We start from the raw sequence: 17,163 nt of genomic DNA, 5'->3' as shown, positions 1-17,163 counted from the left end.
TCTCTCTCTCTCCTCTCTCTCTCTCTCTCCCTCTCTCCCTCTCCTCTCTCTCTCTCTATCTCTCGCTCTCTCCCTCTCTCTCTCCTCTCTCTCTATCTCTCTCACTCTCTCTCTTTCTCTCTCTCTCTTCTCTTCTCTCTCTCTCTCTCTCTCTCTCATTCTGTCTCTCTCCTCTCTCCCTCTCAATCTGTCTCTCTGTCTCTCTCTCTCTCTCTCTCTCTCTCTCTCTCTCTCTCTCTCTCTCTCTCTCTCTCTCTCTCTCTCTCTCTCTGTCTCTCTCTCTCTCTGTCTATCTCTCTCTGTCTATCTCTGTTTCTATCTCTCTGTGTGTCTCTCTGTCTCTCTCACTCTTTGTGTGTCTCTGTGTCTCTCCCTCTCTTTCTCTCTCTCTCTCTCTCTCTCTCTCTCTCTCTCTCTCTCTCTCTCTCTCTCTCTCTCTATCTCTATCTCTATCTCTCTCCCTGTCCTCTCTCTCTCTCTCTCTCTCTCTTCTCCTCTCTCTCTCTCTCTCTCTCTCTCTCTCTCTCTCTCTCTCTCTCTCTATCTCTATCTCTCTCCCTGTCTCTCTCTCTCTCTCTCTCTCTCTCTCTCTCTCTCTCTCTCTCTCTCTCTCTCTCTCTCTCTCTATCTCTATCTCTCTCCCTGTCTCTCTCTCTGTCTCTCTCTCTCTCTCTGTCTATCTCTCTCTGTCTATCTCTGTTTCTATCTCTCTGTGTCAATCTCTTTCTCAATCTGTCTCTCTCTCTCTCTCTCTCTCTCTCTCTCTCTCTCTCTCTCTCTCTCTCTCTCTCTCTCTCTCCATCACTCTTTCACACAATCTCTCTTTCGTTCACTCTGTGCTGCACACAGGCTCACCCGTGGATCACACACTCGTAAGATGATATGAAGTGTTTTAATCACAGTGAATTAATCATAGGCTGGGTGCATACATCATGCAAAGCTACAGCTCTCCACGCAGCCATCTGAGAACACGCAGTGTCCAAAAAAAACACAAATCAATGTCGGCTTGGTGGCCCCCCGCCTGTCGTCGGACGGGCGGCAGGTAATTGTAATTCAAGTGTTGTTTTATGGCGAGATGTGCTCCATTTCCACACATCTCCAGCTGTCACCCCCTCCTCGGCTATCCACTGTGCCTGGATGACAGGGTGTCATGGCCGCCCAGCCAGGGGCCTGTCTCAGGGAGGGAGGGAGAGAGAGAGGGAGAGAGAGAGAGCGAGAGGGACAGAGAGAGAGAGAGTCAGATGGAGAGGAGTGATGGTGGTGTGCTTGTCATCTCAGCAGTCAATCAGTCACGATTGCTTTATTTACTTTAACACAGTAGTTTGCCTGAGTTTGAGCGATGCAGAAACAAATCAGATAAGGCTCGATAGAGAGAGAGAGAGAGAGAGAGAGAGAGAGAGGACAAAAAATTGAACGCTCTGCGCTGTAATCGCCACCCGTACTCCATATCGGCCATATTTTGGTCTATTCCACGTTTTCTGCCTCCAATTAGTGTTAAAGTAGACATAGAATCCTGAGAACTCTACTGGTAAGGGCATATGACAACACATCAATCAATGTCTGGCCCGAGGGCGGCGGTTTTCTTTTCGGTTTCCACTGACTCCTCTCCTCCTCGCTCCCTGCACCGCTGTAGACAGCAAAGCCATCGTGGACGGGAACCTGAAGCTGATCCTCGGCATGATCTGGACGCTCATCCTGCACTACTCCATCTCCATGCCCATGTGGGAGGACGAGGAGGACGAGGACGCCAAGAAGCTGACCCCCAAGCAGCGTCTGCTGGGCTGGATCCAGAACAAGGTGCCCCAGTTACCCATCAAAAACTTCCACCGCGACTGGAACGACGGCAAGGCCCTGGGCGCCCTGGTGGACAACTGCGCTCCCGGTAAGGACCCCTGGTGAAGCATTAGCGTTAGCATTAGCGTTAGCATTAGCGTTAGCATTAACTTTAGCTAGTGAGTGAGTGAGTCACTCGACCCAAATGCTGACTTGTGGAATTTGCGCTCGTCAGACGACAATTGCCTTGGTTGCTATGGTAGCCTGTTATCACAACATGGGGGGGGGGGGGGTCTTCTCCCCCTCTCATAACTTTAATGACTGATGTATGTCTTTTGGCCGGCACGTACACACATACACACAGGAACGCACACAAACACACACACACACACACACACACACACACACACACACGCACAGTCACACATATCCAGCTTCGGGTTTCAGCCAGCGTAATCCCTCACCCAACACCCCCCCCCCAACCCCCCTAACCCCCCCAACCCCTGAGACCCAGACAGCAGCAGGTAGTATCAGGCGGCATCTGCTGACATAAGCCCCGGGACATCCCACAATGTCAGCTGCTGCACAATGACTGATGCTCTCGCTGGCCTCTGTCTCCGGGCACAGGGGCCCCCGGGGTCCGCCTTTAATGTTTACAGTCTCGCCACGCCGCAACACCCCCAAATTTGGACACCATTCCTTCCCTTCTGCTGTATCGGTGGTGGTGGTGACGGAGGGGAGGGGAAGGGGGGAGGGGAAGGGGGGAGGGGAAGGGGGGTGTGGGGGAGGGAGGGGGGGGGGGGTGCTGGGCTCCGCCTCTGAAAAATATATCGCCCCTTCGGATAGACGAAGGCGTCAAGTTTGACATCTGCGGTCTTAACGAGGGTGCCAGTGTGAGCGGCGTTCCTCTCTCATCCCAAAGCACGGAGAAGCCTCTGCTAGCGCTTAGCTGCTCCGCGGAGATGGGGCGGAGGAGCGGGAGACGGCGGTTAAGGACGGGGCTGTGTGAAACGTAAACTATTTGTTTTCAGGAGCCCAACAGTGCGCTCAACAGGAGCCTGCTCAGCTACACTCGCCATAAAAGGCATGTTAGTCTTAAGGTCACCCCCTCAGCTGCTGCAGGACCACAGGAACAACGACAGAAAGCTGTGTCCTCTTTGTTGTCGGGATACCAGAATCGTTCAGACATAACTCGGGACATCCGAATCAGGGAGGACCTGATAATAAACATAACATTAAATGCCTAGAGTACATGCTGTTTGCAGCGTAAGTGAGGCACAGAGACCAGATCCTTTCCCAGCAAACAACCAATACCATTGATTTGTGTCGGTGATTGATCGCATGGCCGGGCCAGACCTACCCTGTGACCACTGCTTCTGGCATATTTACCAAGATAAATGTGGTACAATCCGCACCGTTTATAAAATCCCTGACAGCTCTTTCTTCTCTTTAACAATACTATCAATCACGCATTAATCACACAACAGTGTCCTATCATGTTCCTGGCTCTCTCTCGAGTAAAACAACTCAGCCGGAATCACTAACGCTAATCCAATTTAGGCATTATCCCCAGAGCGTTCTAGCTAACAACTTTAGCCGCGGTGGTGTTGTTGTGTCCGGGTCCGTGCACTGTTATTCATTTCAAACGAACAAACAAACAGAACGGAGAGAGATATAACGTGGTGCGAATCCACCGGGTGGGAACGGGGGGGGATACAGGTAATGAAATGTGTTGGCTGTCGATGGCGTTGCTGGCAGCAGTGGAGTGACCGTATTGGCCCGATAGCAGATAATGCTCTCCGCGGCGGCTTTCATTAGGTGTTTCAATGCTTCCTATAGCTCTGGCAGCATTTTGTATCGGATTGTGTGCATTGAACGAGAGTCGTGTTCTCTCCTTGTTCGCGGCAGGTCTGTGTCCTGGCTGGGCGACTGGGACCCTAACCAGCCATGGAGAACGCCCGGGAGGCCATGCAGCAGGCTGATGACTGGCTCGGTGTGCCGCAGGTAGGACACACCGCCATGGGACCGACGCAACCTGCTTTGACCCACAGACCTCGTCTGTTGGTGAGCTTTGAATGAGGCGCCAGAGGGGATTATGGCAGCTTGGAGCATGGACCCCTGAAATATTATGTTCAAGTATGATCTACAAGTCCAAACCGTCCAAAGGTGTAAACCATGATTGAAGTACAAGAGAAACAAGGCATGCATAAACCTATTCAGGATTGGTAAGCATCCAATGCTTCCTAAGAAAAAATCCAACCCCAGAATCACAAAAATATTCATCATCTGTCATCATCATAATATTTCAATGCGTCTTCACGCTTAAGGTTATCAAATGGGAGTGAGCTGCAGTGCCGCGGTATCTAATTTATCTCTTCTTGGTCCAAGACAACGAGGGGCAGTATAGCTATCCTTTGTGAGGTATGACATTGGTGGGATTAGTCTGGAACATATTTTATGGCTCAGCGGACCAGCGGGGCCCTGGATTGTTGCCGGGGGCTGTAAAGGAGACGTGAGGTGAGGGTTCGGCTGGGGCTAAATCCCCTTGGCAGGCTTATTGAGGGCACCCGCGCTCCACCCTGCTGTCCTGGTGATAAATATAACCAGGAGAGAGGAGGCTTTACACCCACTGTGTGACAGACAGGAGGAGGAGGGAGAAAACAGGAGCAAGGGAAAGATAGAAAGGAGTCAGGCATGGAGGAATCAAATGAATGGCGTCCTCCCTCTCCATCTAATCCATTGCTCTGGGTTCGGGCGTGAAGGGAAAGCGAAAGTAGAAGTAAAAGTGAAACTTCATTCGCGGTGTTACCGAATATATGCTCGGTGTCTGGGTGTTGCAGTTCATGTGTATTGGTTCATCTTGAGGGCAGCCCTACAACCTTCTTTAAAAAAGGCTTTCTTTCCCTTTCAACAGTGGAGATCTTCAGTACTGTTTATCTTGAATGTAGGAATATTTTAATATCGAAATTCATATTCCTGTCTATTGTTTTTAACTGGGAAGCTCGCTTCCCTTAAGCATTTTACATTTATATTGTGAGTGCATTATATTACTGAGAATTTACAGAATATTTATTTGAAATGTTACACCCGGCCAATGCAAACTAGTTTATTAAAGACGGTTTGGATAAAGGCCCTGCAAGAAGTTTAATATATGTGTACCCCACAGTATACAAAAGCACTAACTTTGCCACAGCCTGAGCATACAGAGTATACAGTATAACAACCCATTCCTTGTCTCTCCGTGTGAAGGTGATCGCTCCAGAGGAGATCGTGGACCCGAATGTGGATGAGCTCTCAGTCATGACCTACCTCTCCCAGTTCCCCAAGGCTAAGCTGAAGCCTGGAGCTCCCCTGAAGAACAAGCAACTGTTCCCAGACAAGGCCAAGGCTTCGGACCCGGTGGGTGTCTGGGTGCTCACTAATCATGCTGGAACGGTGGAGGAACCTTGCTTAAGTGCCAAGCACATTATTTCTCAATATCCTGCACATTTGCACATAAGCCAGCCAAGGTTTGTTTTTCTCAAACCAGACGGTCTCCCTGCCCGTCTCCTTAACGTAGTTCTGCTGCTGCTTCATATTCCAGGTATTGAGCCCCATGGCAACACTGTGCTGCAGCCAGCTGTGTTCACCGTGGACACACAGGAAGCAGGAAGTGGGGAGGTCCTGGTGTACGTTGAGGATCCCGAGGGCTACAAGGAAGAGGTGATTACATGGCACAGATTCAGACATCATGGCCACTAAAAGCAGCTGCTGCCCTAAATCACACAGAGCCCCAAATAAATAAACATGCAGGCTATATATAGGGGGCTTGTGGATGTTTTGAATGTTGGAATGTCACCCCTCGTTATCTAGGCGAAGGTGAAGCCCGTCAAGAACAAGAGCGGAACCTACACCGTCACCTACACACCCAAGGTGGAGGGGGTCCACAGGGTATGTAGCGAGCCCTCCATGGAGGTCATATTCCAATCGACTCCAGTTAATGGCCAATATTAAGTCCCTTTTGCGACCTCTTCCCCCTACAGGTGAAAGTTTTGTTTGCGGGGCAGGACATTGACAAGAGCCCGTACACAGTGAACGTGACGAAGACCATGGGCGATGCCAGCAAGGTCCACGCAAGAGGGCCCGGCCTGGACGCCACGGGCAACGTGGCCAACAAACCAACCTACTTTGACATCTACACAGCTGGTGAGGTTCTCTAGAGAAACACCTCCAACACACAGAGGGAACTGCGACCGTTGCAAGTTGCCCTAAATGGCAAAGCCTCTCTTGTAAAATATACATTAGTATATAATATAATAAGAATATAATTATTATAATTGTTATTATAAATTTAAAAATATACACACCTGTATAAAGGAAGGGTTAGTAAATACAATCCATATAAAAACCAGACCAAACAGAAAGGCGATCTGGTCCTTCCACCGTTGAGTGGGTCAAGCGCCGCTGTTGTCCTCGTCCATTGTTGACGTCCATCCCCGTTCCTCCTCCGCCCCCAGGCGCCGGCAACGGGGACGTGAGCGTGGTCGTCATCGACCCCCAGGGCAAGAAAGACACGGTGGAGCTCGTCCTGGAGAACAAGGGCGACAGCGTCTTCCGTTGCACCTACCGGCCCGTGCTGCAGGGCCCGCACGTCATCCACGTGCTCTTCGCCGGCCAGGAGATCCCCAAGAGCCCGTTCACTGTGAACATCGCAGAAGGTGAGCCGCCCGTTGCTGCTAGCGCTGACACCCCCAGAACCGAGCACCGCAGTCAGCAGGTTGTGGTGGTGGGGTCGGTCGATCTGCCCCCCCGTCACCCCCTCGTCACCCCCCCTCAGGGACGGCCACTGCTGGTCCATAACCCTCTCTCTCCTATGTTGTTGTTTTGTGGTTTTTCTAGCTCCGCCCGTGGCTCCTCCCCCCGGAGTGCCCGTGAAAATAATCCCCTCAGTCAGTGTGCGCCCCTCCTCCGGCGCAAAGGGCGGCAAGGGGCCTCTCGCCCCCAAGGCGGGTCGACCAAGTTAGTATGGTCAGCTACGGCGGGTGCTTAGACCAGCTCCCCCCCCTCCCCGTAGCTCCTACGCTAGCGCCGTGCTGCTAGCGGCGTGCTGCTAGCGCCGTGTCTTATGAGTCACCTGACCCTGATTCTCTGCTTCCTTGGCCTGCTCTGTTGCGTTGCCTAGGCTACAGCATCCCCCGGTTTGAGTGGTCCTCGGTCGGGCCGTGCTTAAGTGATGGGTTATTTTGTGCAATATTTTTGTTCATGTTGTTGTCAGTTCTGCGAGAAATGCCGCGGATGTTGTGTATTTATCTCCCAACGCCTGCCGTCCTCCAAAATGCGCTGTTGTTGTTCTTTGCGGCAAGTCGGTTTTCGCATCCAACTCTGCATTATTCAGTGTATGCAGTAAACATATCCTTGAGTGCCGGCATACACTATGCACAGCCTTGAACTGAACTGCTGGCTCAATATCTGCCTTCCTCAAGTGGTTACATCTTCCAACCATTGAATGGCTTGAGGTACGCTTACATAAAATGAAAAAAAACAACTTTCATTTATTTGTACTGTGTCGACCTTTCCCTCAAGCATCTTGCAAAACAGTTTATCTGCTGCATAAAGTTCTGTGTTTGCTATCGCTATTATATCTTTAGTCTATCCTGCCTCAATGACTAGTCAACTTCCCTTGGCTCAGTGGCTACCCTTAAACCCTATATAAACAAGACAAACTCTGTGCAACTAGCCACCACCGCTGGGTCTAGTGGCCTGCCATTAGTTAGTGTTTCTCGGGGTCACTGATGTCTTCCACTGTTCCTCCATCCTCCTGCAGCGATGAACCCCAGCATCTGCAGAGCCACAGGCCGGGGCCTTCAGCCTAAAGGGGTCCGGATGAAGGAGGTGGCGGACTTCCGTGTGTTCACCAAGGGAGCAGGCCCTGGGGAGCTACAGGTCTCAGTCAAAGGACCGGGTGAGGGATGCAGTCGCAGGCTCCTCATGTCTGTTCTCTCTCTCTCTGGCTCTCTCTCTCTCTCTCTCTCTCTCTCTCTCTCTCTCTCTCTCTCTCTCTCTCTCTCTCTCTCTATCCCTGCCTCTCGCTCGCTTGCTCTCTCTCTCTCTCTCTCTCTCTCTCTCTCTCTCTCTCTCTCTCTCTCTCTCTCTCTCTCTCTCTCTCTCTCTCTCTCTCTCTCTGGCTCTCTCTCTCTCATTCTCTCTCCCTCTATCCCTGCCTCTCGCTCGCTTGCTCTCTCTCTTTCTCTCTCTATCGCTATCCACACTCTCTCTTTCTTTCTCTCTTGCTATACACTCTCTCTCTATCTCTCTCTCTCTTTTTTCTCTATTCCACTACCCACTCTCTCTCTCTTTCTCTCTCTCCTTCTCCCTCAACTCACCGTCTTTTCTGCCGGAATCCAGATGTCTCCAGGCTTGCACACAGGCGTCCTTGTGATAAAACAGAATACAGATACACACACACACACACACACACTCACACACACACACACACACACACACACACACACACACACACACACACACACACACACACACACACACACACAGACACAGACACACACACACAACCCCCAGCACGGCTAGATACTTGAGCATTCTGCAGGCATCTATTTGATGCTGGAATTTCTCCGTGTCTATAGGAGACACCGAGGAGAAAGTGAACGTGCGGGAAGTGGGAGACGGAGTGTATGAATGCGATTATGTCCCCCTGAAGCCGGGTAAATACACCGTCACCATCACCTGGGGGGGGCAGCCCATCCCACGCAGGTAAGACTGCCGCATACCAGCACCCACTTCACCATAGCAACCGGCCTTTCGTCAGCAAGGCCTAGCATCACTCTCCATACTTGCCATTGAGGAGTTCAGAGAAACCAACCCGAGTGGCGTTTGTTTACCTTCTCCGCCGCAGTCCGTTCGTGGTGGAGGTGGCTTGGAAGCCGGCTTCCAGAAGGTCCGGGCTTGGGGGCCGGGCCTGAAGACCGGCCATGGTCGGCAAATCGGCGACTTTGTGGTCGAGGCCATCGGCACGGAGGTGGGGAACTCTCGGTGAGTCTCCACGTCCTCCTCCTACGACGGCACATCAAAACACGATGAAGGTCGAGAGGGAGTTCGGAGAAGGCTGAACGTTTTTCTCGTTTTTTCATTCAGGTTTCTCCATCGAGGGGCCGTCCCAGGCCAAGATCGAATGCGACGACCGCGGCGACGGCTCCTGCGACGTGCGCTACTGGCCCACGGAGGCCGGCGACTATGCCGTGCACGTCATCTGCGACGACGAGGACATCAAGGACAGCCCCTTCATGGCCCACATCCTCCCCGCCGCCAACGACGTCTTCCCTGAGAAAGTAAGCCCCGCCCCTCCTCGCCTTGTGACACTGATCACACACGCACACAGAACAAACACACCCAGACATGACATGTTTGTTGTTGTTTGTTCTGCAGGTGAAGGCCTTCGACCTGGTCTTCGGCCGACCGGCGTCGTCGTGAATAAACCGACAGAGTTCACCATCGATGCGCGCATGGCAGGGAAGGGCCACCTCAAAATCTACGCACAGGTAGCGATATGCACTGAACGCTTTGATCAATTCAATTATATTACATTTATTTGTCTAGCCCTTAATCACCATTACAGTCTCAAAGGGCTTAACCCGCAAATATTTATGACACCCCCCCTGACCAAAGCTAGCCTGGCTCCACCCGCCTTTCTGCTTCCGCTCAGTTTTCTTCCCTTCAGTACTACGTCTGGTTTGCGGTATATTCGCGGGTTTTCTCTGGACATATTTTGCCGGTTCAATCAGCGAACAGAGGGAGTGGCTGAGAACAATGACGTTGAGGTTGTGCTAGTTTGAGTGGTACTCAAACGTTAGCGATTGTTGGTTATGCCAGATCCAGAGTTGCACTGGGCAGATCCAATAGTGTTAAACTTCAACAGACACCCGCCTTCGAGTTAACGTTTGTCAATAGAGAGGCCAGACTCTCTGTGCAAATGAAATTAAGTACAAGAGTCTGGTAGGACCAGGCCAGAGCAATGCCCCCGAAGGGTCAAGAAAAACCTCCCTTAATCAGCAAGGAAGGAATCTCGAGGAGGAATGCAGATAATATAATCTACTGAATACATGACATTTAGGAGCATGTAGATGCTAGGCATCTCGTTAGGGTTCTGGCAAGGGGGGAGGCAGGGGGGGGGGGGGGGGGGGGTGGTTGGAGCCAGACAGCCCTTTCTAATTAAAAACATGGGGCTGATGACACGTGTAATGGTGACATGTGCTCTATCGACGGTAGGATGCGCAGGGCTGCACTATCGACATCCAGATCAATGAGAAGGGCGATGGGACCTTCCTCTGCGTGTACACGCCGAGCAAGCCCATCAAACACACCATCATCGTCAGCTGGGGCGATGTCAACGTGCCCAACAGCCCCTTCAGGGTAGGTGGACGTTTACAAATGGTCCCCCACACACACACACACACACACACACACACACACACACACACACGCGCACACACACACACACACACACACACACACACACACACACACACACACACACACACACACACACACACCACACACACACACACACACACACACATACACACACAAATGGAGATGCGCATTCCATGCAAAAACATGCACACAACCACCCAAGCATAGGCAGACACACACACCCACACAGTCATTCACATCTATGCACAAAAACACACACACACACACACTCTGTGATGAAAGACATGGATGCAATCAAACACATTCAATTGCAACATAGATTTAATTTACATAAACAGACACAAACATTCGCGCACAACACACACACACAATCACACACCCACTCAGACTTTAATATCTCCCACTCACACATCCCCACGAATACCTTAATGTCTGACTCAAAATTAAAACTACTTTCCCACATAATTAATTATAATAATGAATAAAATATGATAATGCACGGCGCTCTCCACCTGATGAAGGAGCGCGTTCTGCTCCGGCGGGATTGCTTGTTGTTCTGACTCCCGGTGTGCACCCATCAGGTTCTAGTGGGGGAGGGCTGTCACCCAGACAAGGTCAAGGTGTACGGGCCGGGCGTGGAGAAGAGCGGCCTGAAGGCCAACGAGCCGACCTACTTCACCGTCGACTGCGGCGACGCCGGCCAAGGTACGCCCCCCACGGGACGGCCACGCGCAACATCTCTCCCTGCCGCTTATTAATATATTTATGAATGCACGTTTGCTAGGATGCGCCGGGCACATGCAGAGAGGCTCGGGGATTCATGCGCTGAATCATGATTTGCAGTTCGAATCGGGGAAAGCTCCTCTTTGCATTCTTGCCGTTAAGGTGGATCCCCCTGTTAGTAACGGCTCTCTTTGTGACCTGTTTGATGCTAGGGGATATCAGCATTGGGATCAAGTGCGCCCCGGGAGTGGTCGGTCCTGCCGAGGCCGACATCGACTTTGACATAATCAAGAACGACAATGACACCTTCACTGTCAAGTACACTCCGCCCGGGGCTGGCCGCTACACCATAATGGTGCTGTTTGCTGACCAGGTAATAAAAGAAAACCACTCCTCCCGTCAAAAATACACGACCGGGGCGATTGTGCTGAGGGAGCCTTTCACTTCGCAATTCTTTTGTCATGTTCTTAACCCCCCCCCCCACCCCCCCACGCTTCTGTGGATTTTCTCCACTTCAGGAAATCCCTGTGAGTCCGTTCAAAGTCAAGGTCGATCCTTCCCATGACGCGGGCAAGGTGCGGGCGGAAGGACCCGGCCTTAACAAGACAGGTGAGGCGCGCTTCTTTCCTTCTTTCATACCCCCCCCCCCCCCCCCCCCCCCGAAATATCATGACGCATTTAACATTTAACGGTGACCTTTAGCGAGGCTGACAATGTGATTGTGCACGGCCGGCAGGAGTGGAGGTGGGCGCGCCGACACACTTCACCATCTACACCAAGGGAGCGGGAAAGGCCAGGCCAGAGGTGCACTTTGCTGTCTCTGGCGCCGGAGAGGCCGTGCGGGACTTTGAGATCATCGACAACCACGACTACTCCTTCACGGTCAAGTACACCGCTCTGCAGCAGGTGGGCGCCTCTCTGGACGGGAGGACTTTTGGGGCGTGAGGCCGATGATGATGCCGGTGCTCAACTCTTCCTCTTTCTCTTGTGTGTGTGCGTTTCCAGGGCAACATGGCGATTTCTGTGACCCACGGAGGGGACCCTATCCCCAAGGGCCCCTTCCACATCTCCGTGGCCCCTGCCCTGGACCTCAGCAAGATCAAAGTTGAAGGACTTGATACGAGTGAGTTATTCGTTTTTTTCTTTAATTGAGGTGCAATACAAAACTTAGAACAAAGTCATCGTTGCAGAATTTAAACACAAGCAAAGGGGAAATCGTGTGGGCTTGTACCTGGCAGGACGCGTTGCGTAATCCAAACACTGTATGTTCTACGGACTTCGTGTGCTCGATGCGAAGTCCACATCGAGTCGTCGTCTATTTTTAAAGCACTCCATCACAACTACAGTCTCTAAAGGGGCTCTCCAAAACCCTGCACTGAAGAGGAGGGTTTTTCAATGACTGAACTGAACTGTTTGTTTGGCCCCCGTAGAAGTGGAGGTCGGGAAGGACCAGGAGTTCACCGTCAACTCCCAGGGGGCCGGCGGCCAGGGGAACGTCGGCGTGAAGATGACCTCGCCCTCGGGCCGACCCATCCCATGCAAGACGGAGTCGGACAAGGCCGGCGGCACGCACGGCGTCAAGTACATCCCCCCCGAGGAGGGCCAGTACAAGGTGGAGGTCAGCTACGACGGACACCCGGTGGCGGGAAGCCCCTTCGGCGTGGAGGGCGTGATGCCTGGGGACCCTTCCAAGGTAGGTGGAGTAGAAACCCAAGAACACGGCCCGTCAAACCATGGCAAGTCTTAAGGCTTTGTTATGGTTCCACGTCGACGCGACCCAATGACCACGCACGCGCTTCAACGCAGTCGTGAACCTGTTTTGGTTCTGCGCCGGGTTTACATTAGCGGTCCAATCACAGCCCTCGCTGCTGCGCCTCGACACAAGGTCAACATTTTTGGGAGGCGCACGTCAGGCCCTTGCGATGGACGCAAGGACGTTATGGGGCCGTAAACCCCCCTTGCGTCAATGTTGAATCATAACCAAGTCTTACAGTTCCTGTCCCCAACGAGCGTACTATACTCCTCATGATTGCGCTGCTTTCTCCTGCAACGCCGTCGAAACCGATCCCATCTAGCCTACAAGGTTCAAGGAGTTGTCATTGTATCACACAATGAAATACAGTTTGGCACTCTCTACTTGCATTTAGTGTTTAAATGTCTAAATTACACAAAACACAAAAAGACCCAATAAGAAAATGACACAAAGGCAGAAGTAAAGAAATGGTTAAAAAAAACACAAAGAAACCCACTAGAACTGTATTCGTCTTTTCATCGCAGGTACGCGCCTACGGCCCGGGTCTGAAGGGCGGCATTGTGGGTAAACCGGCCTTCTTCACCATCGACACCCTGGGGGCCGGCGCCGGGGGCCTGGGCCTGGCCGTCGAGGGGCCCTGCGAGGCCAAGCTCGAGTGCCGTGACAACGGGGACGGCACGTGCTCCGTGACCTACCTGCCCCCCGTGGTGGGCGAGTACGACATCAACATCCTGTTCGCCGAGCAGCACGTCCCCGGCTCCCCCTTCAAGGCGGCGGTGCGGCCTGCCTTCGACCCCGCCAAGGTGACGGCCTACGGGCCCGGCCTGGAGCGGGCGCGGGCCGGGGAGCAGGCCTCCTTCACCGTGGACTGCTCCCGCGCCGGGGAGGCGGAGCTCACCATCGAGATCGTGTCGGAGAGCGGCGCCAAGGCGGAGGTCCGCGTCCAGAAGACGGCGGAGGGCACGTTCTCCGTCAGCTACACGCCGCCCTTCCACGGCGCCCACACCATCACCGTCAAGTACGGCGGCGGCGTCATCCCCCAGTGCCCCAAGGTGATCCAGGTGGAGCCCGCCGTGGACACCAGCGGGGTGAAGGTGTACGGCCCAGGGGTGGAGCCCAGAGGTAAGGCTGAGACCCGCGGGCCTCAACCACTGACCTGCTCAGCTGCTAGCTGAAGGGGCTAACTGGCTGGAGAGCTAGCCGTGCATGCAATGGGCTCCGGTCACTACTTAGGGAATAACCACGGTAACGATAACACAGACGGTTATGTCAATAACCACCTTCATAATTAATAACGTCAAGAACCGCGGTTACGCAAACGACCACTTTCATGTTAGGAACCATGGTAACGTTAATAACCATGGTTACGTGCACAAACACTTTCATGTTAATAACCACGGTAACGTCAATAACTGCGGTGACTCCGATCACCACGACGACGCGTACGACACGTTTACCTTAATCACCACGGTTTCGTCAACAACAACCTAAAGCCCCCCCCCCCCCCCCCCCTTGTCGTCTTCCAGGCGTGCTGCGTGAGGTCACCACCCACTTCATCGTGGACACGCGCGCCCTCAGCAAGCGGGCGGCGGCCGCATCAGGTGCACGTCATCAACCCGTCCGGCGGCAGCACGGAGACCTTCGTCACCGATAAGGGGACGGACCTACCGCGTGGAGTACACGGCCTTCGAGGACGGTGAGAACGAGCGACGCAGAGCGGAGCTGGGGGTAGCCTTTGGTGCAGGGATGAATAAAGGGCAAACAGGGATTTAACCATATTGAAATGGGGGAAGGGGAAGATTGAAATAGCATTTTATTCCACACCGTTTATTATGCTGTTGGGAGACGGCTTAATGACAGACACTGACAACAGGTGTTTGTCCTGGGGTGCCATTAAGGGCATGAGGCGGGCGGAGGGGGGGGGATGATGGGGGTATAAATACAGAATGATGCAGCGGAGCAATGAGGGCACAGAGAGAGAGGCACATACAGGGAGAGTGGAGATAGAGAGATAAAGAGAGACAGAGAGAGAGAGAGAGAGAGAGAGAGAGAGAGAGAGAGAGAGAGTCGGGGCCCTGTTTTATAAATAGGTCCCCTTCTGGAACAGAACCTCTTAACAAGTCAGGTATGTGAGATGTGAGCGCTTGCACATACACGCACACGCACACACACACACACACACACACACACACACACACACACACACAACACACACACACACACACACACACACACACACCAGTGTCTAGCGAAGGGCAGGAACGATAGGGGGATATTAATAGGGAGTTATAGCAAAGCAGTGAGATCAGAGCACTTTTCTGCCACCACGCTCGCTCTGATATCACACCTCTGAAGCTGGCATTCTGGCACGCCAGCCTAAGGAGAGGCCTGTCAGAAGACGAGCGCCTTCGTCACAATGGCGGACGGAAAACAGATGTAATCCCTCGTACCCGCCAGCCATTTGGTGGCCTGAGGGCGGAATCATCGATAAACAAACAGATGTTTACTCTTCCTCTCAGCAACTTTGTCTACGCCTATGATTCAAAGCACTCGGCACACTGAAGTCAGATCCGCCGACTGAGCTGCTGACAAGCAGGAGATCAAGCTGATTTGTCTGTGTCTTTGTGTGTGTGTGTGTTTGGTGTGTGTGTTTGTGTGTGTGTGTGACGTGTCTGTGTTTGCGCAGGTATGCATCTGATCGAGGTGCTGTACGATGACGTGGCCGTGCCCAAGAGCCCCTTCAGGGTGTCGGTGGTGGAGGGCTGCGACCCGACCCGGGTGAGGGCCTACGGCCCGGGACTGGAGGGAGGCGTCACCAACAAGGCCAACTGCTTCACGGTGGAGACCAGGTGCTGGCCCGGATCCGGTGTCGAAGCGTGGAATGAATATCCATGCTTGCTAGTCTTTCATGATAGGGATTTGTGTTGTGGCGAAGCTTCGACCGATGCTGACACAGATACTTCTTTACGAATGCTTATAATTACATTCTCTGGCAGTGTCATTGACCTAGTTATAAATTGCCCATGTATGTTGTTGCATGCACTATTTAGAATGTATTTATTGCAATGATTACTATTTCATTTTACTAAATATTATCCCTTTCTACTTATTGCATTTGCCTCGGACACATTTTGGAATAGACATAGAGCTGACTTTGAACTTTGAACTTTGAAAGGTGTGGCATTGTAAAACGATGGGGCTACCCAGGTTCCACATGAACACAGTTGTCACCGTGACGCTGAATGATTTCCTTACGTTGACGTTGTGGCGGGTTGCTTTCCCTCGCAGGGGTGCCGGTACTGGCGGCCTGGGCCTCACCGTGGAGGGGGCCTCGGAGTCCAAGATGTCCTGCAAGGACAACAAGGACGGCAGCTGCAGCGTTGAGTACGTCCCCTTCACCGCCGGGGACTACGACGTCAACATCACCTACGGGGGCCACCCCATCCCCGGCAGCCCCTTCCGGGTGCCCGTGCGAGACCCTGTGGACCCCACCAAGGTCAAGTGCTCGGGCCCCGGCCTGGGCAGTGGCGTGAGGGCCCACGTCCCCCAGAGCTTCACGGTGGACTGCACCAAGGCCGGCCAGGCGCCCCTCGACGTCAAGCTCTACGGGCCGACAGGTCAGCCAGACGCGTTTGCTTTGGTGGGGGGGGGGGGGGGGGCTACTACTACTACTACTGCTACTCCTCTTCTTCGTCCCCTATGGGACAGAAGGCTTCAGTGAGCCCTCTCCGTTGCATTTGGTCCCTGGCAGCGTGTTGGGCCTCTCCCCGTGATTCTCCCAGGTTTTCTTTTGCCTGGGGGTGCCATCTCAGGCGTACCTCCTTGTTGGAGATCTTACTAGGCCAAAAGATCTGGCATATTCGTCGGAGGCATCCATTATGGCGGGGGCAGCGTTAAAGAGGCTGCGGCTAGGATGTGAGAGACGCGTTTGCTGTGGATGGGGGGGGGGGGGGGGGGGGCTGGTGGGCAGAGTTAATGGGGCTGTAGCCAGGATTCGAGAGCCGGGGACCAGAGAGAGCAGAGAAGGAGCAGAAGAGATAACGATTCTGAAACTGAACAAACAAAAATTCGCCCCGCTTGCCTGTGATTGACAGGCAAGATTAGATTTCCCTGATCCAATCAGAGTAAAGCTGCCCTGAGAGCAGCCCGGCCGGGGCTACAATCTCAATTGGCTCACACGGATGAGCCAAGGCCCCAGTCAACTCTAAACGGATACTCGAACAGACAATTTTACTCCGCTGACTCACGTATGGCTGTGGCCTTTCTTACGAGTTACACTCCCAATAATAGCTCTTCAGTTTTACCCACGGCAGGTAGAAAGTGCTCTGCTCTGAGAAGAAAGGGGATATGAACGGTGTGACGGCGGGTTCATCTCGTGCTGCTCTGTAACTGTCCAACAGGCACCGCTGAGCCCGTGGGCGTCAAGAACAACGGCGATGGGACTCACACCGGTCCATTACACCCCCGGCCAGGACGGCCCGTACTCC

The 17,163-nt window shown here is 53.0% G+C and overlaps 1 protein-coding gene across 1 annotated transcript in view; it reads left to right on the top strand.

Annotated features, from left to right (window-relative positions):
* LOC115550748 (filamin-C-like) overlaps positions 1-17,163 on the top strand; it is a 56,605-nt gene that overhangs the window by 3,670 nt on the left and 35,772 nt on the right. The window contains 32 exon segments of the mRNA XM_030366034.1: positions 1,634-1,882; positions 3,682-3,696; positions 3,699-3,719; positions 3,722-3,777; positions 5,023-5,176; positions 5,357-5,475; positions 5,626-5,703; positions 5,796-5,958; positions 6,270-6,470; positions 6,652-6,771; positions 7,577-7,714; positions 8,397-8,523; positions 8,666-8,685; positions 8,688-8,795; positions 8,899-9,098; positions 9,196-9,205; positions 9,208-9,308; positions 10,036-10,179; positions 10,782-10,905; positions 11,136-11,296; positions 11,442-11,532; positions 11,660-11,829; positions 11,929-12,046; positions 12,354-12,616; positions 13,201-13,798; positions 14,203-14,257; positions 14,259-14,336; positions 14,338-14,372; positions 15,363-15,525; positions 15,965-16,293; positions 17,077-17,126; positions 17,128-17,156. Coding sequence (XP_030221894.1) covers positions 1,634-1,882; positions 3,682-3,696; positions 3,699-3,719; positions 3,722-3,777; positions 5,023-5,176; positions 5,357-5,475; positions 5,626-5,703; positions 5,796-5,958; positions 6,270-6,470; positions 6,652-6,771; positions 7,577-7,714; positions 8,397-8,523; positions 8,666-8,685; positions 8,688-8,795; positions 8,899-9,098; positions 9,196-9,205; positions 9,208-9,308; positions 10,036-10,179; positions 10,782-10,905; positions 11,136-11,296; positions 11,442-11,532; positions 11,660-11,829; positions 11,929-12,046; positions 12,354-12,616; positions 13,201-13,798; positions 14,203-14,257; positions 14,259-14,336; positions 14,338-14,372; positions 15,363-15,525; positions 15,965-16,293; positions 17,077-17,126; positions 17,128-17,156 — 4,288 coding nt within the window.

The sequence above is a fragment of the Gadus morhua genome, chromosome 9 (assembly GCF_902167405.1).
Source record: "Gadus morhua chromosome 9, gadMor3.0, whole genome shotgun sequence".
Taxonomy (NCBI): domain Eukaryota; kingdom Metazoa; phylum Chordata; class Actinopteri; order Gadiformes; family Gadidae; genus Gadus; species Gadus morhua.
This window is presented reverse-complemented; position numbering and strand designations above follow the sequence as displayed.